Source organism: Nasonia vitripennis, chromosome 2 (assembly GCF_009193385.2).
Source record: "Nasonia vitripennis strain AsymCx chromosome 2, Nvit_psr_1.1, whole genome shotgun sequence".
Taxonomy (NCBI): Eukaryota; Metazoa; Arthropoda; class Insecta; order Hymenoptera; family Pteromalidae; genus Nasonia; species Nasonia vitripennis.
Window position 1 is genome coordinate 8422400 of NC_045758.1, and position 24681 is coordinate 8447080.

Sequence of the window (24681 nt, forward strand, 5' to 3'; positions counted from 1 at the left end):
AATAATCCATTAATTGGGTCGGAATTAATGTTTCCATTCGATTATGAATATGCGCTGCCGCTGCTGCTGTGACGGTTAATTTGATCGTTTCGACTTCGTTTTTGCCGCTGGATAACGTATGCATAGATGAATTATACGTCGGAGCCTCACTGAAATAGCTCAGACGATTCGCTCTTATTCGCCTATAATATAAAAGAGTATAAACCCGCGTCGATAAAAAATGTAACCTATTAAATAAAAGTCGATCGTTCGCGTCGGCGCGGTATAAGTAGACGACGGCCATCAAGTCGATGTGCTCTCGACTGTCACAATAAAACTCCGACAGCATTTGTGTTCATTAAGCTTCCGTCCCAAGCTAATCAGCATCGGAATCAATCGCTCTGCGCAGCTCTTTACACCTCCGTATATAAACAACCCTCTTTTCAATCCAGCGGATAAATAATTCCGCCGCTAATAACATTGGCGCCCTTCCATGTCTCTCTACCATGAAAAATTCAATGAGAGCCGGTCTGTGCGCGCGCGATGCAAGTTAATTTTCCCCGCTTGAAAAACCATCGGGGAAGAAACGCGGCGCATAGAATATTCCGCTCACACACGCGCGACGAAGCGCACACACTTGACCTCCGCCTCCTCCTTTTTCTCATCGGGAATAATCCAATATACATTAACTTTTTCTCGAGCCGCAGCTCTTATATACCTCCTCTCGCTCGCGACGTATACTCGCATGAAGAGGGGGTGGAAGCGAAAAGCCCATGCCGATAATTTAGAAGGAGAGAGCCCCCCTTCTCGTCTACGCTCACGACCTTCGGAAATACCAAACTGCCCGTTAGAGGGAGAGACGTCGGAAGGAGAGAGCGCGGAGAAAAGGTCGATACTCTGATTATCGGACGGCTTTTGTATACCAATCGAGTGAATAAGTGAAAATCCGGTTCCGGGCTCGGACGAAATATATTTTTCCTGACACCCCCCACACACATATACGTATATAGTCGAGTACACACACATACAACTTTGCCGCCGCAGCGACCGAGATGTGAAGCTCTACAGAAGTAAGGAGCGAGACCTAAATAACTAGTTGAGCGTGCATTAAAGTGCATCGAATTTCCTTCTTTGTCGCGCACAGCCGTGTACTATAGTCGGCACGACGTTCGGCTCTCTGTATTATACGCGCGTGTCTATCGAGACTTCTCATGGTGTGCTTTTTCTTTTTTGCGAGTCTCCCGCTTTATCTTTTATGTCCTATCTAAATGCAGAAGGACCCGGCTCGGTCCGCTTGTCAGCGGGACGACACCCGGCGCGTGTACCCTCTTCAAAGACGCCGACACCCGGCAGTTGTTAAAGAAAGAAAGAACATCGGCGAGCTGACTCAGTTTCCCCCTGATCGCCGTGTGTTTTAGATTCTTCGAATTCCTTCGTCGCGATATCCGGACTAGTGGATGAGGTCCGGGTACGGTCGGACACGCCGTCGAACTTTCAGCTCGACGATCCACGTCGTTAAACGGATACATAATAGGGCAGATCGAGATGAAATCCCGCGAAAGTTCTGTAAAACCTTATGGAACTTGTGATTATTTTTGTCCCCTCCTGCCGACGAGTGTGTAGCGAATCGTTACAACTTGGTCTGGGTCATCATTCGCCAGGCGCGTGTAATACAGCCCGCGATAGCAGCGCAGTCTCTCGAAAGCCAGCCAAGAGAGCTAGGGATTGGAAAAAATCCTCGACGCGCCTATACGATCCGCTGTAGGGCAGTAGCAGCAACCACAGCAGCAGTCGAGGGGGGATGGAGAGGCGCAGAACGGGGGATTGGTGGCAGTGTGCAAAAAGAGGGACAATCATGCGGAAGCAAAATGCCAGCCAGAGAGAGAGAGAGAGAGAGAGAGAGAGAGAGAGAGAGAGAGAGAGAGCAGGCCTGGCGCCATTGTCTACAAAAATTCCTGCCTGCCTGCGCTCTCGTAGACCGAACTTTTTTCCGTTAAGTAGGGCGTGAACGGGCAAGTTTCCCTTGCCGCCTCCAGCCTATGCTGCCTCCCTCACCCTCTCCGTTCAGCCATCCCGACCCCCACCCCTCTCCCCATTACTCTCCCACCAGAGCAGCAGCGTGGTGGCAGCAGCAGCAGCAGCAGCCAGCAGTTAATTAAAAGTTCGCGATTCCGGTCACTCGCTCCGGATTGTGAACCGCGGCGCGGGCCAGGAGCCGCGGGGGGAAAGAACGGACTCCGAAGCCAAAGAAAGAAAAAAGAAGAAAGAAAGCGAGCGAGGCTAAAGAAAAGGACGTCGGTGTGCCGCTACTGCTGCTGCTAGTCGTGGTGGTGGAGCGAAAAAGCGAGAAACGCTGGATGAAAAAAAGAAGGAGAGGGAGAGAGACAGAAATTGCACGAGCGAGCGGCGCGTCTAATTAGGATTTTCGGGCGGAGGGTGGCGTTTGACGAAGGGGAGTAATGGCGAGGGGTAGAGAAAGAGAGAGTAGCTGCTGCGAGACGAGGAAGGAGATTAGGATGCGCGGTAGACCGTAGTTGCGGAAGCGCACCCTCTCGCTTTTTCGCGTCGCGCGCAAGGGTGGAGCTTGCAGCGTCGAGTCTCGCGTACTCGTATTCAAGGTTACTCACTCTCTCCCTCTCTCTCTCTCTCTCTCTCTCTCTCTCTCTCTCTCTCTCCCTTTCGAGGTAGAGCTATCCTTTTCTCTGCGCACGCGCTGTACTCGTGGCCTAGATAAGTAAAAAATGCTCGGCAGTATAAACACGTGGACGAGCATTTTTGCGGCTCGCTAACGCGTCGTCTTTCTCCGGAGCTTTTTTGTTTCTCGTACTTTGGTAATTAGCAGGCTGCGCCGGCGCTGCTCGGATCGTCCTCGTCGTAGCGGTATACAGTCGCTAAATAGAGGAGGGATGCTCGAGCCTTTTTTTTCAAAGGCTATGGACCCAGATTTCCCCGTTTTCGAATGTTATCTCTATTTCGAGCTTTTATGATCATTCAATCTATTCGAAGGGTCGAACATTCGCTTCCGTTTATCTCCTCGCCATTTATACCGCGACATTTTTTTCGAAAAGCCAAGCTCGCAATTCAGGTCGAAACTGACTGTCCCGCGCGTGTTCACCGTGCTCGCGAAGCGCATTCGCCCGAGCTTTATTAAACCTTTAGTCGGTTTAACGGCCCGTTTTCGCGCGCGCGGATCCCTCTTTATTAAGGCGAAACAGAGCTTTTTTTCGCGCTACACCAGTCAACTGGGCGCTGTTAGTTAAAAATATAGCCAATTCGACGCGGAGATACGACGTCCGTGTCCGACAAATTACGGGCGTTTTTTACGCGAAGTAGCTCTCATGTATTGTTTACAGTGGAGCTTTTGTTTCGAGGGAAAAATACGGGGAGAATATTGTGCAACTGAGACGCGATTAAGCGCTCGAAGAAGCTTGCAAGTATATCAAGTTACAAGTGCATCGCTCTGTGATACCGGAAGCTTCTTTTTGGACGTGGAAATTATACTGCATTCCCGCAGCCACAGGATTTTTCAAAACGAGTTCACACTCCACAAAGTTAGGGCTGTGATTCGCCGGGATTTTAATATCCATCGCGGAACGTCGAGAATTTAAGAGCAAAGTAAAGCCAAGTATCGCGACGTGCGTATACGCTGTAGACTAATCAAACAGCCGATAGCCATAGTCGGCGGCAAAAAAGCGCCCTCGAAACTTGTCCAATATTTACGCAAGCTTGCGGGGATAAAAGCTTTGTATCTCTTGCATTAGCAACGCGAGCGCATACGTCTCAAGATGAAGGAATCAAACATCAGCCGCATTGTTCGGGCGAAGTTGGCTTCGAAAACACGAAGCGTAGCGCAGACACAAAGCTCTCGCGTGTATATAACGCTCGAATGTTTATTCAGTTCGAGATCGCTATACACTCGCTCTCGCCTCCCCCTCGCGCGTCTGCAAATATTTAAGAGACGAAAGACTGAAAGATGTATACACTCGCGCGTATCAGAGCTACTAGAGAGACACAGTGATACGGCGAGAAAATCCGAGGAACAATGGCCAAAGCCGCGAGCATCGGTGCATAATAAAGCCAGCTAGTCGAGCTTGCAGGGCCTCTAAGGTAAAAGCGCAGCCAAAGAGTGGGCTGCACGGGGGGTCGCTTAGCTACGAAAACAGAGAAGTCTCTCTTTCTCTCTCTCTCTCTCTCTCTCTCTCTCTCTCTCTCTCTCGAAAAACGCGAGTAGCTGCATCAGGTAGGAGGCGGAAAAAAACTCGCGCGCACACAGCCCAGAGCTGCATAACAATGCCGCCCCCGACGACAGTCGCGACACTCGGCATGCAGCGTTATCTCTCTCTCTCTCTCTCACTCTCTCTCTCTCTCTCTCTCTCTCTCTCTCTCTCTCTCTCTCTCTCTCTCTCTCTCTGTGTTTAGCTGGCGAGCTCGCTACGCCCGCAGGGCCTACAGCAGGCTGTGTCTAAACCGCCATTTTTCCTCGCGCTCGCTCCGAGAAATTTCACGACGAGAGAGAGAGAGAGAGAGAGAGAGAGAGAGAGAGAGAGAATCTACTACCACTAGCACTATACCACTACTGTTCCCGGCAAAAGAGAAGCTGGCAGCGCCCACTCGTTAACCTCTGGGCGCGAGCGCCGCGAGACAGACTGCGTCAGGTGATGCGGCCCCGAGTCGGAAAGCACAGAGATAAAGAGCGACTGGCTGCCGCACAAAGGACGGCCCGCGCGCTGATGACTGAGGGGGCGATATGCATGTGTACGTGTACACACACACACACACACATACATATAAATCGCTCGAGGGGTGGGGACGAGCGCGCCTGTGCGTAATTATACTCCTACTGCTCCGCCGCCGCGGATTCTCTCTCGGCACACACACGCGCCCACAACTTTTTGCTCCTTCTTTCTAAGCGGATTCCTCTTTGACTCTCTCGTCGAGCGGCCGGCTATTTCAACTCGCTTGTTTACTCGATGTAACTCTTTTTTCTTTGCTCGCCCGCCGAGAATCAGCGCGAGCCGAGAGAGAGAAAAGAAAGTCGTCTTGAATTATACAAGTATAAACATAAGGATGCAGGAATAAGCGTTAAATCCCCGCTCGCGTTTTAGATTCGTGCGTTGTATCGCGTACACACGGTGCAGAACGGCGGCAGGGGCTAATAGAGTAGCGCGGTCGGCTGATGCTCTTCCGGCTTAACGAGGGAAAAGAGACTGCGAATATAAGCGAAGGCTGTCTCTCTCTCTCTCTCTCTCTCTCTCTCTCTCTCTCTCTCTCTCTCTCTCTCTCTCTCTCTCTCTCTCGTGCCTCTGCGCAATTCCACGGCACTTCTCTCTGCGGCTCTGCCCTTCCTCGACTCTCCAGTAGCGCTCGAGAGCGCCGGCCGAGCTTTCGGTCATCCCGGCCTCTGTGCGAGAGTACGAACACGAGTGTATAGGTATATATCTATGTTTCACGGCCGGCGGTAAAGTGAGCGGTCGGCCGGGCGTAATCGCCGAGGGGAGAGAGATTGTTTTTATACGATCGGCGATTCGTTTAATTACGTTTGACTTTCTCTCTCTAGCGGCCGCCTGATACCGGCACGCCAGAGAGGGATTTATTCGGCCTCGGATATATACAGATCCATCTCGTCGGCGCTTATATTTACGGCTTTTTTTGCCCGGCGATCGCCGGGCTTTGATATAAGCGTTATTTATGTGCCGCGCCGATAAGGGATAAGTGGCCGCGCTTATACTTCGCCGACTATACGCTCTCTCTCTCTCTCTCTCTCTCTCTCTCTCTCTCTCTCTCTCTCTCTCTCTCTCTCTCGAGTACTGCTTAATCACTGTACGGCAGCACCGGTCCGGAATGTGCTGCGAGAGAGAGGGAGGGAAAAATCAATTTATTGGAGGCGGTATAGCTGTATACGTAAGCTAAGTGGATTGTTTCTTTTTTTCTACACTGCAGATTCGGATTTAATGACGATAATTGAAGAATCTACTCTCCTCAGAACTTTTATCGCGGTAGTCTACTCGGTGCGCATACACTCGACTGAATCTTCTCCCCTCGCGTGCGGGGACTCTGCGATAATTATACGAGTTTCGATAAGAGAAGAGCCGAGAGCTCGATAATCAGCGACTCGTCCACTCGTGGAAAGATGTTTTCTCTCTCGTCTCCCCCTTCGCGTTACGCGCGTGGATGTACTACTGCGGAAGCATCCTCTCGAGCATATCAGAGATTATACGAGCTTCGCGGCGCCCCGCGGGCTATTGGGCACGAATCGAAAGAGAGAGAAAGAAACTACAGCGGAGTATTGACAAAATACCGGCGGGGAAATATTATACGGAACAGCAGATGTATGCAGCCTTACATACGTATACAGTATGCACATTGTCGAGGGTTGAACTCGAGATGCAAGGCCGCGTTACGCGGTTATTTTAATGACCCGCACACACACACGTGTACACTGCTGTCGCCGCCGTCGCCGCACACGAGTATATAGACTATAGCGCGGGAAAACGGGCACTTGAACACGCACTCTCCCGTAGCACCCCCTTGTGTTCGCGCTCGTTTTTGCACGTGCTTCGCGCGCGAGAGAGAGAGAGAGAGAGTCGAGCTCCGGCGCGACGCGCGTTTTCGGCCTTGACTTTTCCGAGCTCTGTGGGAGAAACGCACGTTGCTATGGAAATGCACACACAGGAGACGAGATGCACTCTGGTGTAGGAGTTCGACTCGCGTTCCAGCTCGGAAAGCGATCGCGAACAATCGGACGACTCCCATCTGCCGTGTACCGAACAACAACGGAGTAACTCCACACAGGGAACATTCGTCGTCGACATTAGGCGGAGAAAGAGACAAAGCGGCAGAAAATTTCGCCGCAGCGCCATTACGGGACGCTGAACCAGGAAGAAGAGGAAGAAAATCCCTTGCTCTACCGCAGCTGATAGAGCCTGCACTACACGAGCGGGAAAAAAGTCACGGGTGGAGGTGTATGTAGGAGAGCTAAAAAGTGCATAAAATGTGCGCGGCTTTGTTCCTCGCGCGTATATCATTTCCGGCCTACGCTACACCACAGCTGGATACACTCCCTCTACTCTCGACTTTTTTTTCATTACTCGGACGCTGACGCTTGACACTCGCGAATTTTTCGGGGACGACGCTATTTTGCCCCCGCTCTCGCCCACGGCTTTTGTGCGTCGTAGCTTATGCCCGGCGAACGCGCAGCCCTAATTCTCCTCCCCGCTGTATGCATATATAGACTCCGGCTCCTGGGGGTATATGCTAAATCAGCCGACGCCGAGTGAAAGCTACTCGCGCGGGCGAAAAAAAGAAGAAGTGACCTCCTAATTGGGCATGAAGAGAGCTTTTCTTTCTCGAGCGCCAGGGGTACGACCCTGGCCGTATACTTTTGTGCGGATGCGAGAGCTGCGCGCATCGCGATGTTTAATGTAGTATACGCGCTGTGTATAGTGGGCCTTTGTGGAGGTCTTCGCTTAGGAGGAAATACTTTGGACAATTTGAGCATACAGTCGATCCGATTTTAGTGCACGCTTTAAATGAGAGAGATACCATAAAAAAAGAATTACGCTCAAAGCTTTAATATTCGATTGTAGGTGGTGTAAAGCGAATTTTTTATCAAAGTCTAAGTACAAAATGTGAAACGTGCTTTTAGGTGCTGAGTTCGGTGAATGTTTGATGTGGAATATAGAGAGAGAACTGCGTGTGTTAGATGCACCAGTGTCAAAATGTGCCAAGTTAATTGTGCTGTATAGGAATATAATCTGTGAATGTGCGCTTGCTTGATTCGAAACGGGCAGATCGAGAGAGTTTTCGAAAAATCGCTTTAATGTCGTCCGATCGATCGAGCGTTACCTTCTCTCCCATATTACAGTAAGCTTTATATCTTATCAATATATGTATAAAGTGTGCTCTTGAATAAATTTTGCATATAATTATCGTCGAGGATTCCGAATTCACGGCGCTGCAAAAGAATGTATACATCGTTAATTAAAAATTCATGAAAATTTACACTTCACCATGTGTAACATCACAATGTACAGAACCGTATGTAATATGTACATTATTCGTTTGAGAATAATAATATAAAAGGTATAAACATGTAAGACGTGTATGTACAATGGAGCATTGCAGGCGTCAGTTCCATCAACGCTCAACAAAACCTGAAAGAAAGTAGCACATTAAAAATATAATACACATCAGAACAATAACAATAGCATAAAGATATGGTACAGTATTTGTATAATAGACCATCTTATTATCTATAAATATATATGTACATGTGTGTATAGACTATTGAGAGCAGATCTATTCTATATAATCATCTCGTTTATAATATAACAAGTGAAACTGTATAATCGCAAAATTCATATTCAATCGGTTTCTCTTTCTCTCGAATGTTTTGATATCGCATACTGACAAGAGTATGCAGACAACATTAACAACAACAACGGAAAAATTACTTTAAAGAACGTCGGCAACAAAAACAACACATACGATTAGATGTTGTGTCATATATAATATACGAACAAAATTCCAAACTATGAATGGCGAGCGCGCGGCATGCGAATCAAGAGAGCCAGAAACAAAAGAGAGCGACCGCGGGGGAGAGAGCCACTACACAGAGTCCGCGCGATGCCGTCACCGACTGCACGAGAACGTTCATTTTACGTTTTTCTCTCTCTCTATCTCTCGCGGATATTCGGATTAACAGCGTTCCTCTCTCTCCCTCGCTTTTCCCTTTGTTTGCCCCTCTCCTCTCCTTTTTTTTTTTGTTTTCGGCGCTCGCTTGCGCCCGATGCACCGATGTTGCCGCTGACCCTTCGCGCATCTCATAAATCGGATATACAGTCGAGAATCGCGGCGAGCTTTCGCTCGATATTCCATCGTCGATACGCCATACGGCGCTCCGAAGCGCGTCTTGTGTGCGCTGCTCTTTTTTCATTTTAAGCGGCGAACATAAGGCGTCGGCGATTTTACAGGCCGTCGGACGGAAGGTTTTAAAGAGAGAAAGACGCGTACGCATTGAATCCGAGGGAAATTTCGTATTCCGTTGTTTGCCGCTGGAATAATGTGAGCTCGAGGGATTTTTCCAAGTGAAGCGTGAAAATCAATCTTTTCGCGCGCGAGAGCTTACGTTTTGCTCGTTGTTATTGGCTTTTTTCGCGTTTTTTACAGACGGCGCCGTTTCGCTCGGTTCTTGCGAAACGGCGATGGACGATGCTTTATGGGTGTAAGCAGAGGAAAATTGCGCTTGGCTGATCGTACGCGGGTTTGATCTACTTAGAAACGTCCGTTAAATAAAATGGACACAGTTATACGTGAGCATCGTTTTTTTTTTAGATTTTTGCGCTATTCGAATGACCGCGCGCACCTGTTACGAAAAAAAGCTTGTATCGCGGTCGGATGGCAACGCCGGTGCAACTGCGCGCAGCTGCGCGTATAAAGGTCTATGACTACGGACACCAAAAATCAGCATGCAGAGCGGATCGTTTATAAAGAATGATTTATTCGATTGTTTTAGGAACAGTGGTTTTACCATACGAGGAGCAAGTATAGAGCTATATATATATATATATATATATATATATATATATATACATGAACCGTGGTGAAATTCGTACATCTCGCTTTTCCTTCATACTAGTACATCGTTAGACCATCGAAAGCAGTGTGTTTCTACACGGTTTCATCCGATTCAACGAAATATAGTAAAAAAAAGGGTCAAAGCACAAGAGATACGAAATTTCAGCACGAGTTGAAGTATAATATATACATATACACGGACACTCAAAGACGCCCGTCAATGGGCGCGGAAAAGTAGTACATGTGTCTCGTGATGTTCTTTTCTCTCTTTTTGTCCCTTCTCTTACGAGGCTCTTTCCTCGAGAAAAAAAGCGTGTCCGCCCCCCTTCGCAGCAGTCTGTTTCCCCTCCACCGTCAGCGTCCTCATCATCGTCATCACCATCCTCTCGCCCTATACACGATCTCTAAATGTTTCCGTGTGACGTCCGTTTCTTTTTTCTTTCTCTCTTTTTCCCTACTACCTATCTCAGTTGTGTATAGAATGATGTACATGTGCGTGTGTGGGTGCGTGATTATGTATATATATGTATGTGCGCGTGTGACGAGAGATTACGTCGCAGCATCGGCGCGTCACCTGATCACCGGATCTTGTTGCCGCGACATGTCTCTCTCTCTCCACAGACGCGTATATCTTTCTCTTATTCTGGCGTGGATCGATCGACCGTCTGTGTGTTATGTATGGCAGTGTCGTGTGTGTGTGTGTGTGTGTGTTATTGTATTTATTTTTATCTCTTGCTCATAAGGTTTGTAACTTTATTATTCTTTCTTTTTTTGCGTCGTCGTTCGTCTCTGTCTCTTTAATTGTTTCGATTCCGCTTCGTGTTATATTTTAGTTTTTGCAGTTATCTTGCCTAACAGCCTAACTCCGAGAATCGAATGTCGTTATGTTGTTATTCTGGTGTGTTGATGATTCTGCTATTTTTTAAAAAAATCTTGGTTCCGTTCGCTTCAATTTTTTTTTATTCTTGCCTTGGTAATTTTGCGCGGATATATAATGCTCGCGAGGAAGAGCGCGAGAAAAATATTTCTATGTCACCTTTGGATGCCAGGGAATCTCATGCTACTTTGACACGGAATACGTATACATAACTTTGATTTTCGCAGTTTACTTGCGCGACAAAAGAGAGAAGATTTATCTACCGAGTTCTTTTTTACTACCCTTCCAGAGCGATTGAAAAAAGTTGAAACCTACTATGGATACATACATCGTGTGCAGAAAAAGTGGTGGAAGGCTTCAAGTTTCGTCAACCGCGCGAGGCAATAAAAATGAACTGACTCGTAAATATATTGTTATACATGAGCACAATTTTTGATGGAAAGATTTACTGTGAGATATACATGTAGATCGCCGGAGCTCGCTGATATCGCTATGTCAGCGAGCTCCAGGCGCGGAGAAGTAAAAAGCAAAAATTAAAGTGGCTGGGCTCCGGATTAGCACTTATCAGCAGCTATTGGATGTAATTTTGCAACTGAATCCAGGCGACAAATCTCATATTTCTCTGGCGATTCGCATTTATCATATCATATGAAAAACATACATTCACCAATGATATATAATGTATAACAAAGAGAAATAATCTTTATATATAGCGGTGCATCAGCGTTATAATATAATAATATATGGTATACGTATATATAATAGCTATTATACAGGTGTTCAAAGAATAATATATGTCAAAAAATAGCATCAAAGAATCAACATCAGAATCACTACGCTGAGAGTCGTGGGCGATTGTGTGTCTATGTCTATCGTATCAATACAATAAATATAATATATATATATATATATATATATATATATATATATATATATATATATATATATATATGTGATAATATTCAATAATATGTAATTTATATAAAAATATGCTTGTACAGGGACAATGCAAATGCATAATGGCTACAAAGAGCAGCAGTGTGTATGTACTGTAAATACGAAATATATAATATATCAGCAAAGAAAGATATCGTCCTCTCGACATAAGCGCCAGACAATAATTATTTTCATTTCTCATCCTGCACGAGCGCACCACGAGCCAAAATGAAAGTTTAGAGTAGGAGGAGGAGGAGGAGGAGGAGCACAGCGTATACGAGTAGGATATCAGTAGCGTTGCGGTGCACAAGGCATACACGCGGCGGTCGTATCGCTTCTCTCTCTCTCTCTCTCTCTCTCTCTCTCTCTCTCTCTCTCTCTCTCTCTCTCTCTCTGCCTCGCGAACTTTGCTTCATCGAGGCTACATCCGCCGCCGCCACGACCCAAAATTCTTCGGTCAAAGGCTTCTCTCTCCCTCTCTCCATACGCCATATATTCCAATGTACAAGTCGCGCGTACGTGGGTGTGCATGTGTCGCGCGGCTGTCGGCCGTACTTTCTAATGTAAAAGTCGCTGTTGCCGCCGTGAGAGCTCGCCCCGAGAGTCGTGTCTGCTGCCATAATTCAAAGTGCAGCAGCTGCGCGCCGAGAGATGAAGATCGCGCTGCTCGAGCGTACCCGCACGTACATACGTAATACGCGCAGCGAGCCACGCCCCTATCTGCACTTGAGTTATTCGCGCGGTCAGTTATCGCGCGACGAGCTGGATTGAAAGCTATCGGCTATGATCATGTATGGTTTTCGATATTTTTTTGCGCTGAAAATTCGACGTCGGCGGTCAATCGGTAATTGTACGATTATGCCGGGTTATTCTTTTGTCGCGCGCGGGTATACAAAAAGCTATTTATTTCATTCTTCCTGGAAAATATCCGCCGATCGGAGCTGTATACACGCGTCGAGAGGACAATAGATAATGTCCAGTTCGAAATCGGCCGCACGCGTGTGTTTTTCAATAATTCCAAAACCATTGTTCGGGAAAATATTCAGAAGCCGAGCGCTAAATCGACTAGTTCATTATACATATCGTGTGTCGCGCACAAAAGCGTCCCGCGCGCTCACGTATACGTATGTATAAATTCCAACTACGTTGCCCAGCTCTCGCGAGAAATTACCCGAGGGCTAAGCAAGTGAACAGTTCCTATAATGCAATATCAATGGCTAAATCCAACTACGGGACTTTCTCCAAGTGCAGGCGAGGGCGAAGCCAGCGAGACAGAGAGAGAGAGAGAGAGAGAGAGAGAGAGAGAGAGAGAGAGAAGAGGAGAGGAGACGGTTCCGCGCACTGCTGGCCCACGTCCTATTAGATTTCCGGGCTCCGCAGCGTAAGGTCGCAGTGTGCATTCGGAGCACGAATTTCGTGTATCAGGTTCATGTAAATTTCCTTAATTTGCAACGTGATCCTCCCGGAGCGCCGGAGACTATATACATGTATACATATGTATATAGGCAGGTACAAGACGCGCGCGCCGCGGCGTTTCGACCCTGCATATAACGCGTTATTCGGCCGCGCGAAAAGACTGTCTCGCTTTGTCTCTTGTTCTATAATAAACGTAGAGGGTGGGAGAGAGAAAAAAGAATCAAGGATCGCGAAAGTCCATTATCCGGGAAAATTATGGCAGGAGCGTGTGCTCCGAAAAATCGAGAATGATAGCGAGGAGAGTGTCGTCGTGAGGAAAAAGTGAGAGCCAGAACTTTCCGCGAAGCTGGCATGAAGCGAAGTGACATCAAGGAGAGAGAATGAAAAGTACAGCGCATGTTTTAGTACTTTCCCCCAGTCCTCCGTGTTTTTGTGTCGTGTATCAACTTGTGCTATATTTTGCTCATATATATTGTTGTAATAGTCATGCGTGTGTTATGGTATACGTTTCGAAGTTTCTCCTGCCGAATGGGAGATGGCTTGTTTTCGGCGTAAATATCCATCGTGAAAATCAAACTTTATCGCTGTATAGGACGTTTGGCGCGAAACGCGCGGCTCTTTGATAGTTGCCTCGAAGAAACGTGAGAAACTCGTGTGCAGTGTCGTTTACGCGAGAAAAAACTTAACGCCAGCTGTTTGTCCAAACTTTTAACACATACACACTCGGTGTAAATCAGCGCAAGTATACAGTTCTCAAGATTGGAAAACACGCTCCTCTGAAAAATCTCGTCGCGCAAGTACACGGAGAAGTATTTTCAGCGATAAATTTGACGAAAAAAAAAGAAAACTCTCGCAACGAGCCTCCTCGCGACAAACGCTCCCGCGCAAAGCTCCTATCCATGCAGCCGTGCGCTTTTCCGCCCACATGCGGAAATCAACGTCGAACTAGCGAGCGCTGCAGTTTGGATGTATTCGCAGCGATTTTTTTTCGCCTTATTCCCTCCTCGAAAAGGCACATGGAAAGAGAGAAAAAACGAGAAGATGGCAGCTCTCGTAGCAAAGCGAGGAATCCGCTTCAGTCTGCGGATATTTCGGCGGGTCGATGCACCAGAAGCAGCGGCATCAGCAACGGCGGCGTATTGCGGTCGCGCCAGGAATGCTGCTATGAGCAGAAGGAGGAGAGAGAGAGAGAGAGAGATGATGTTATATCTGTGGCTCGACCTCTCCGACTGTGTGCCGTTGAGTGGAGAGGGGGAGGCCTGCTCCGCTCGTGGGCGAGAATGTGCGCGCGTCCCTCCCAGTGCTAATTGCGAGGTTGCGCGACTAGCAGCGTCATTACTCAGATTATGGCCTCTCTCTCTCTTTCTCTCTCCCTACGCCAGCCAGAAGCTCGCGAGTCGACTCGTATACATCAGCCGAAAGAATGGACAGCCCTGTGCTTTTGAAAAAGGTGGGCGTATACGCGCGGCGGTCTTATTACCGGATTGTGTATCGGCTCTGTCTCTCGGCTAATTATCGCGAGGCTTTTCAAAGGCCTGTATCGGTACCGAGCTCGTCCGTCGTATCGGAAGCGGCTTTCTCTCTCTCTCTCTTTCTCTCTTCGCTTTTACTCTGCTCCGCAGCTGTAGGTACTTCATGAGGATCTTACGACGGGAAGAGACTTTTGTGAAGCGGCGCGCAACTAAGGGATTTATAGTTTAAAAATGACGACTGCGATTCCACGAGCAGGGCAAAGGGCCGACTCGACAAAGAGAGAGAGAGAGAGAGAGAGAGAGAGAGAGAGAGAGAGAGAGAGAGAGAGAGAGAGGAGTGCACGACGTATAGAAAATTTCTTAAAGTTTCAGAGAGAACAAGGGGAGATCCGTCTCTACTCGCGAATGCCGCCGCGATTGCGATAGCGCGGGACTTTCAAAAAAGGCTCATAAGTAGCATCCCAATTTCATGCGAAAGGGATTACCGTGTATTTTACAAAAGAGAGTGAGCGAGAGAAAAGTTGAAACAAATAAATCGATAGCTATCGTCAGATCTCGAGAGAAGAGATGCCTCATTCCGCGAGCTGGAAGCCAAGTCTTTCAAAAGCAATTGCTCCTCCGAGAGTTAAGAGGATGCCAAATGTCGAATGCAGTGCCAATAACCCTAGAGCAGTATCTATACACAACAGCGCATCTTTCCCCGTTCGGCTACCTCGACTGTGTTGTTCATCTTGCCACTCGGAATTTTTAATAATTTACACGCGGAGATGTCTGACGTGAGCTCGAGCGCGACTACTCGCGTGGAACTTCCGACTCCGTAACTTTGCCCTAAGAAGGAAATAATTAAGTAGCTCGAGTTTCTCCCGATCGAAAGATCTTCGAAACGTATAAACAAAGCTCGCAGTACATCGTTTGAAAAATACGAATATCATAAGTCCGTTAGCGCGAGTATCAACACTGATCCACACACACACACACACAGAGGATGAGGGGCATATTCGCGCGAGACGAAACGCGTTATTTTTTACTGGGCATCGGCGCGTTATATCTCGTGTCCAATATCGGCCGAGCAGCGAGTACAAATCTGTAAATTTTCGTCTGCGCCAAGCGGGGGGCGAGAGCAAAATACGACGACGCAGGATCGGAGGGGGGAGTACACAGTGGCGCCGGAAAGGAAGAGGAGAATTGAAAAGCTTCATCCGCGGCCGGGATTTCATACACATTTTTACGGCGATTTTGCAGGAAACGGGTTGGTGCGATCGGCTATAATACTCTTGGCCTCGCAGGAGATCATTATATCTTTCAAGATGCTCGTGTGGCGCGCATTGAGCACGTTTACACTGTTTCTTTCAAATATTCCTCGAGATTTTTCTCCTTATACCCTTTTGTTTGTTTCCTTTATTATTGTTATAACTTGTCGTATTCATCGTGAGTGTATCGAGTGTATATATAAGTCCGTCATATTAGATATACTGGAAGAGTAGTGCTACGTTTTGAAATTCAAATCGATATATGGAAATTTTTTATATAATTGTTAGACAACGTCGCAAAAATGTCTCTAAGATCAAAACAGGGTTGTTACAAGGGTATATAGTCACAAGACACAAAAGAAACGCGCAAATACAAGATATATAATATATAATATAAGAATATCAAAGTTCGATATACACAGATATAGATATGTAATACGTTAGCAAGTCGAAAGTATACTCCTGTGTTAAGGATGTTTACAGTATAATATATAATAATAGTGCAAACGTAATCAATGAAAATAACCATGTAGCTCAAAGAGAACTCTCAAATGAAATAAAGGTGCAGTAGTAAAAAAAAGTGCAAATGCAGACACGGGGCGATACTAGAGCTGGGCGAACAAATAAAAGCTCGCTTATCATATCGCGTGGGCGCAACGTCAATTAATTCGAATTATAATTTACTCCCGCTGCAATAACTCTCGACACGCGTGATTCCCGATCCCGATTATATTTATAAATTATTCACGGGCGGCCGATCAAAGTATTTGCACAATCGAACGCAATAACCTTATACGCCACGCGCGACACGTGTTTACACGCGCGCATGCGCGCAAACACACACGGCGACGACGAAAAGAAAAAATCAAACGGCAACTTTGTCCCGCATGTGCACATGAGGGCAAATATTTGAATGAGAAAAAAGCACACTCGCTTCTCTCCGCGCTCCAGTCTACCGTCGCCCCGTCGAATCCTACTGGCACAGCTTCAGATCGAGACAAAAATATAAGGAGAAGAAGAAAAGAAAAACAAACTTTTCACTCAATCGAAACGCAACAAGGGAGCTTTCGTATAGTACAAATCAATGCTTCTACAGTACGTAAGATACAGATAAAAAAGACATGGCCGGGATGCCCGCTGATGTTTACTGTAATAATAAATAAAAAGCAACTGATGGCATGAGTTCATAGAGTGTGAGATGGGAATCGAAAGGAGCCGTGCGGATTCGCGCGCGGGGGCGGAGGAGAAAATTAAAAGAAGTGCGCGAGAGGTATTCGAAATCGATTAGGTCGAATCGAGATTAAATTGCAATAACGGCTTTTGTATAGCACCGAATGAAAAATCGTCCGGGTTTAATAGGGGAGGCAAATTGATAAAAAATTAAAACGAACGACGCGAAAATAAGAGTCCCCGTACCGACGAAAGAATGTCGTAGACTCGAGTGACGAATGGATCGTGTTTTGATGAGTGTAATATCAAGCGAGCTGCAGCGACGCTGAAACAAAGCTGCAACGACGAAAATCACCGGGAGGGAGAAATCAAATTGCCACGTGTCGCGCGGCTGTGTGTGTGCTGTCGTCACCGAATCAATACGTTGTACGTGTGCGCGTATGGTAGTTTTGTTTATTTTCTTACTCGCCTGTCGAACGGAGCGTTATGTATTTTTTAATCGCGTGTGATACAAATTTCAAAATTTGGGGCACAATGAATCCTCTGGCAATGTTGTATACACATACTAGCGCATCTTTATTTGTGTAGAACGAGAGCGACTGATTAGAATAAAACGACGGAATATGGAAGCTCATTTGGTTGGACTAGCGCATCTTTATTTGTGTAGAACGAGAGCGACTGATTAGAATAAAACGACGGAATATGGAAGCTCATTTGGTTGGCGCGTAAACAAGTTGGAAAATATTTACCCTCGTAAATAACGAGGCCAAAAGAAACTTTCGTACCCCGTTTACCTTCGAACGCGTAGCTCCTTTCGTAACTACTCGCTCGATTTATCTCGAGTACCGAAAGCAGAGCTAATTAATCGCGGTCACTGCCCGTCCGCGAACGTTATACAGCCGACATTTATTATTTACTCTCTCGCGAAAACTTCGCTCGATTGCAGCGACCGATCGAGATATAGCGACATGATGCTGCAATCTGCTGCATTTCATTAAAAATTCTCGCAACTCGTCCGAAGCCGCGCCGCGCAACTGTCAATGAATTCAAAGCTTCCCAGCTTTCCAGTCTATAACAACAACAACTGCTTATACTAGTGAAGAAAACGCGGTTCGAACTTCTCCGAAGAAATATACTTTTGTTTTCGCGCGAGCTTTTTTCCCCGCGACTATACTGCATCGGAATAATTGCGCGCGGCGACGGCTGCTATGGGGAAGGGCGAGAGGTGTATACACGCTGGTGGTGCCAGGGCAATGCAGGAGTCATATTTATATATAGTACATAAGAAGAAAAAAAAGTAGTTTGAAAACACGATAGAAACAAGCAGAGAAAAGAACAACACGCAAATAAAGGATCAATGCCGCCTGTGCGTCTGTGTGTCTCTCTTGTTGTGTAGTATGTGTATATAAAAATGTGAATAAAATGTAATGCGCATATAATAAAGACGCTGATGAATCGTGGATAGTGTGTGTATTGCGGCGGATGAGTGGTGAGTCAGCAAATAAAGGCATAAAAAAGTATAGGTACTCCACACGAAAACAATGTAATAAGGATAATAATAATAATAATAATAATAATAATAATACTGTTTGTAACAAAAATGATCTTTTGGTTGGTTCTGTTCGTGTCAAACTTACAACGTCAATAATTTGCATAAGCGTAAGGCCGAAGCTCAGCTGTAGGGGATCGGACTCATTTTGGACCGGGCGCTCCAGCACGTTGTACGAATCCAGCAGGTCGTTTAGCAGCTTCTTCTCGTGAAAGCCGCCACTTACCAGCCCTGACCGAATTCACATTCACAATCTCAATATTTTTCTTTTATCCCTAGCCCCTCTCGTCGTTGTCGTTTTCTTATCTCTTATAGTTTGTTTGTTTGTTTGTTGTGGTTTTTTTTTCGTTTTGTCACAAGTATAGTGTATCGCCAAGTCCCAGTCTCCCACCCACTCGAGAGTATAATGACCGAGTGTGTGTGGTATTCGCGCTTATATCTGGTGTATACACATACACCTATGCACAGTGGGCAGCGATGGCGTCGTTTCCTCTTGGCAGCATCGCTCTCTCCAGTCGTTTATTTCTCGCGAGAGAAAGATGAGAGCGAGAGAGCGAGAGAGAGGCATAAAAACAACGGCGAAAAAATAACGACTCTAGAGCTGTAGCGGTAGTGGTGGCGGTGGTGGGGTAGCGTAACGAGGCCGCCACCGCCCCGCACGTGTGTTATACGCTCTCTCTTGCGCGCGCGGAGCGCATTGTCGCGAGCTCGAGCGACTCTTATCTTATCTGTCGGTCCTCTCTCTCTCTCTCTCTCTCTCTCTCTCTCTCTCTCTCTCTCACTCACTCTCTCTTGCGTTTTTTCAGCGACTCCTCTCTCGGCTTTTAATGGACTCTAAACGGCCCTCTCTCCCACCCTCTCCCTCATTGTCATGGCTTCGAAAACTTTGCACTACCCTTTTTCACTCTCTCTCTCTCTCTCTCTCTCTCTCTCTCTCTCTCTCTCTCTCTCTCTCTCTCTCTCTCAGCAAAATACTGATGCGAGCTCGAGCTGTATACGCGCGAGTGTATGTACAGCTAAATGCGCCGCAAAATAATTGTTGTTGCGACAGCAGCAGCGGTAGCAGTAGCACTACTCCCTTTTCTGAGCGAGAGAGCGCGAAGAATAAGTAACTCGCGCCCGCAGCGTGTGTATACAGCAGCGATAGCGCGAAATTTATGGAACGCACCAAGAGAGCGCGTCCGCAGCGAACTAATGTTTCGCCCGCGCTTTTGTGCATAGCTTTTATTTAATTGCTGCGGAGTCGTACACGCGAGTGAAGTTTTTCCAGTATACCGCCGCGACTACGCTATACCGTTATTTACTGCTGATGCTCTGTGTGGCACGCGCTTTTTGTCCGACGTCTGCTTTCCGCACACCCTTCTTCGGAATACAAATGGGGCTTTTAGGTTAAATAATGGCTGATTGTTTTAATTGATACTGGATCGCGGCTTCGGCTTGCGTTTATTGTGCATCGAGGGAGATGCTTTCTTCGCGAGATTTACGAGACGTTTTAGCGATCTGTTTAATTTTCAAACAATGCGAACGTCTAATATAATATCACTGTACCTAAAGTGCACTCGCCGGCTGCAGCGTAATCGCATTGCGCGAATAACAAGCTCTTTGCAAGTTTTTCCCTTCCTATATACCCCTAACTAGCCTCTCAAAAAGCATCATTGTACATTCCGCAGGCCGCATTCCAATTGACCACTTCTATGACCCAGTTTCACGCGGCTAGTTACGGAGCGAATTGCATTTGGCGCGCACCGCCGCCATGATCCTAAGCAGTCAAGAATAACCGCTCGCTGTGTGGATATCTTTTTTCGAGGCGATCTGCATGTACAAGAGACGCGCGAGCTTTACCGAATCAACCGCAGTTGCGTTTCCAGTCTAACTCTCTTTAGCAAATTTTCAGCGTCAATCATTAACGGTAAAAAAGGCAGCGGCGTATAAAAGTAATTTCAATTGAACCATACAACTCCCCCGCACTACCAGGTGCAGCCTACACGTAATTTCGCGTAAAATCTACCTGAATCAGCCTCCCTCGCGATTCAAAGGAGCGACGCCAGCAAACAGCAAACCCCGGTGGCTCCTCTCGAAAAATTGAAAATCCCCATTAACATTCACGCCGTGCCCACGCGTATAAGCAGTCGTCCTCCAGAATACCAAATCGGTTTAATCTCTCTCTCTCTCTCTCTCTCTCTCTCTCTCTCTCTCTCTCTCTCTCTCTCTCTCTCTCTCTCTCTCTCTCTCTCTCTCTCTCTCTCTCTTATTATCGTCATTATATGTGACGATATTTGTATATATTGTATTTTATAATTTTGTTAGACTGTAGCGACATAGTCTATGTGACCTTAATTGTATTATTTTTTTTTGCCTTAGCAAATAAAGACCTATCTATCTATCTATCTCTCTCTTTCACCCTTCGCCCTACATATCTGTCCATCCGAGCCTTATCCTTATACTTTCCCATGTCTCCTGACGAAATGCAATTGCTCGGCCGGCCATTCAGCGGCGCGCTCAAACGGATGCTCGGGTCTGGCAATTTTCGGCGGCGCGTTCACCTCGTCCGTCCGTCCGTCAGTTTTAGCCCAGCAGCGACACAGAGTCGTCCTCTATGCTGCAGCGGCCTATCCCTCGACTATACGCTTCTACACTGTGTGAAGCTCTCGCGCGCGGAAGTAATTAAAGCTCGCGCGCTGCACTCTCGAAGTGCGCGCACGTGTCTATGTGTGCGGCATTCTTCGCGCTGCCGAGTCTGGCCCTGGAGAGACTTTATATACTTTTGTCGTGTTTGACGTAGTGTGGCGTTTTTATTTTTCGACTCTCGCCGCTCTTGTTTTCGAATACAGCGCGGTACACGTTGCACGCGAGAATTCGGGGATTGCATGTGGGTTAAAAGGCTTTGCTGAATTTGGAAATTTTATAGTAAACAACGGCGGCCGCTCGCGGCTAAACGTCGAAATCGTTCGATACACCCGTCGGCGCGCTTTGATCTTGATTTAAGGACATTTAAGTTAAAGCAATTAAAAATCGATAATCACTGACCGAGCGCGCGAGTGTATAACACACAGAGCCGAGAGAGATTTCTTTCTCCTTCTCTTCGAATCTCGGTCGTCGACTAAAAAAATTTTAATTACTTATTTCGAGTCAGCCAAAGCGTACTCGCGGGGACCGGCAAAGCTCGGCCGAGCCGAGATTTATACAAAATTCAAACACACATAGCTAACTCTTATTCCAATTACGAATTATTCCGCATTTGATCCAATAATTAGCGCGCTCAGCACAAATCTTTAACTCGTTAACGCGAGCCAGCGGCCGAGTGCCTATATAAACACGTTCTCTATTTATATTTCCCAAGCTGCAAAGTTGGAGGATTTTCCGGCAAAAAGCGACGGCAGCAGTGGACTGCGCAAAAAGCCCGCTCGGCGAAAAAAGCCGCGGACTATAAGCTGTCTGCTGTCTGCTGCGACTGCAGAAATACGCGGCCGCGGTGCAGCGCAATTAAAAATCAATCTCTACGGGCCGGGCTAATAACTGCACATAAATAATTGCACTAGACTCTTGCGAGTGCTCGTGTATGCGCGACGTATGTATAGCTATATCGGCTCTGTAATAAGACTCGTCCTGCATTTTTTCTTGTACATGGCGAGAAGAAGGAAAAAGAAAAGAACACATCGGCGGAAGTAGAAAAGGTCGAAGTGCAAACACGTAGTTCGAAGAGCGCGAAACTCCTTGATAAGCTCGCGCTCTAATTTCGGAAAGGAAGCTGATCGACGAGCTCCGCAGTCGACGGAAAAAAAACGACGCTGCAGTGAAATAAGCTGTATATTCGCTCTAACGCGTTTTTATATATTTTTAGTCTCGGCTGCTGCTGCTGCTGCTGCGGACTCGTCGTGCTTTTTTCCCGCTACGCTTGGCGCGACGTATACACATGCTTTGACGCATAGAGTAGGTATATATATGCGGCTGGTCGGCCGACGGTTTTTCGCACCAGCAGGCGATATCGCGTCCGCGGCCTCGAGATGAAGAAGAAATTGGACCGGCTTTTTACGATGGACTTTGAGTAATTTGGACGCTTTACTTTACTTCTTATGTCGCGCAATGCGCCGAGCGATGCAGGCTGCAGGTACTTCGTTTTTCGCCCGGGATATACTCTGTATTAGGTGTAAGCTTTAATTAGCTCTTAAAGTTTGAGGTGCAGTCGTGTGAGAGACGAAGATTTGCCGGCGAATACTTATCGACTTATCTTAAAATTTATTCAACTGTATAGGAATTGCTTAATTGAAGAGCAAAATTTACTTTATAAAATGTTCATTTATTGCTGATTCCATAACATCTGCCAAACGCCAGTCAATATAGCCAAAGCTGACTCCCAAATATAAAAAGCACTACGAAATTCTCGCCTTTAAACTCTAAATAACTCTCCACAGCCTCCGTATCACACGCGCACGGGAAATTAGCAAAACGAGAAGATTGAAAAAGGCGCGGAGGCGCGCGCACGACGCACGGCGCACTGTACACAGAGGGATATAGGAGGGGAGAGGGGGAAGAGCGGAAGATCCTTGGCGAATGCGAGAAAAGCGGTGGCGGGGGACTTTGGCACAGTTTCATGTCAGGGCCTGACCTACTGCGATTATCGATTTGCATCGCGACGCTTAGCTTTTGGCAGCGCGACGCCGTAGCGCGCCGCGCGGTTTTCTCAATTTCCAAATTGGCATTACTCAAATGTTGCTCTGGCTCTGGCTTTAAGGCCAGCTCTTGGCCGCCGCACAGACATACCAGACGGATGGACGGACCGAGGCTAAATTGAAAAAATACGTCCGATGCGCGCACGTGTATTTACACGTCGATGTAATCTCCGAGTCTCTCTTTTTTCGCGATGCCAATGCACACACGCCCCCGAGAGTGATATTAGCTGCGCGTTGATTTCTATCTTGGCGCGCTGTATACACGCATTATCGCTGATGCGGAACGCGTGTGTCAGAGGAGAATTTTTTTTTTTTAAGAAAATCCACGTACGTGCCGTGGCTGTGTGCTTTGATATTTCGCAAAACGCGTCGCTCGGTTAATATGCGCGCGATGCTGTGTAGGACTTTTATTGCATGTGTAATCACGATGTGTATATTGCTGGCTTGACGATTCATTTTTTTTCTCTTTTATTCGGCAATATTTGCGATGCGCGACGAGCGTGTACGCAAACAGAATTTTTCGTGAGAATTCTGAAGCCGATTGGATCGTGCGCACGGAAGTGTATTTTTATAATTTCACTGCACTTATGCGTCACAGTCATGATTCTCGAATGCAGGCAGTGTATAGTTTATTAGTTCAATTCGCCGAAATGAGCTTTCGCCCGTCTCCCCTCGTTATAATGGATCGTCATTATCGCAAAGAGCTCACGTTACGTTGACAAACTTGTAGCAAGCAGCCTCTTGCGCGATGAATTTCATCGGAAATCGATACGACGTGTACCGCCCACGAATGTGTGTACAAAGTTCCTTCCGTGCCTCCGAGATAGTCAAGAATCAAGAAAAATTCAAAATTCCATCGTTCTTTTCCCCGGATTCATAAATCTCGTTCTGGCCGTCTGACGTAACTCGGAGATAACTACTTAAAACCGATAGGTCGCGAGGAAACGAATCAAAGTAAATCTCACATTCTCTCTACCCTCAATGTGGCAAACGCTTCATTCACTCCCCCGAAGAAAAACCGCCCATGAATCGGTCCCTAATGCAAGGCATCAACGTTTTCCCAACACGCCATAGAACACGGTTATAGAGCTCGAGTTTCCCGGATGAAAGGCGTAGCCCCGACCAAACGCGTATATCCTGGAGCTAGCTCTCTCTCTCCCTCGCGAAACACGCGGAGAGGGTCGCTGAACTGTGAACTCCGTTCTTGACTCGGTGTGCGGCTGGTCTCTTGCGAATTCATGTCCCTGACACACGGGTCGATCGATCCACCAGCAGTAGCAGCCGCCACCGCTGCCGCCACTGCTGCTCGACGTGTAACGATGTGCATCAGCAGACACATGCGCGCGCGGCTAGACTCAAAACAACGCGCGCTCGAGCTTTTACCGAAAAACGTATAGGCGAGTATACGCGCGGTAATTCTTTATATAGGAAAGTTTGCGCGCGGCAACGCGCGACATTAGCGCGTGATTTACGAATCCGCTATACCGCGGAAATTTTGCGAATATGCATTTATTACGCTTGACGAAATTTTATGACTCGCGGCTATATAGCAGAAGAGCTCGACTCGAGGATTTATTCTAATTTATGCGTTTCAGACCCTCGTGTTTCGACTATCTCTCGCTTTCGCCTCTGTTTTCTTCTTTTTTTTCCTCTTGCGCGTCGCCGACTTCTGCACTGCATTGCATCCTCGCGATGCTTTACGATAACGATGTTTGTATCCCTTTGGATTCGCGCGCGCGCGCGCAGCTTTTTATACAGTAGACGCGCTGGCTGTTATTGCAGAATT

General features: G+C 47.0%; 1 protein-coding gene across 2 annotated transcripts in view; it reads right to left on the bottom strand.

The window, feature by feature from the left end:
- LOC100119414 (nicotinic acetylcholine receptor alpha 7 subunit) overlaps nt 1–24681 on the bottom strand; it is a 79909-nt gene that overhangs the window by 46459 nt on the left and 8769 nt on the right. The window contains exon 2 of one of the 2 annotated variants that reach the window (XM_001603148.6): nt 18314–18456. The exons of the other annotated variant lie outside the window; for it this stretch is intronic. Coding sequence (XP_001603198.2) covers nt 18314–18456 — 143 coding nt within the window. The remainder of the gene's footprint in view (nt 1–18313; nt 18457–24681) is intronic. 2 annotated transcript variants of the gene reach the window in all.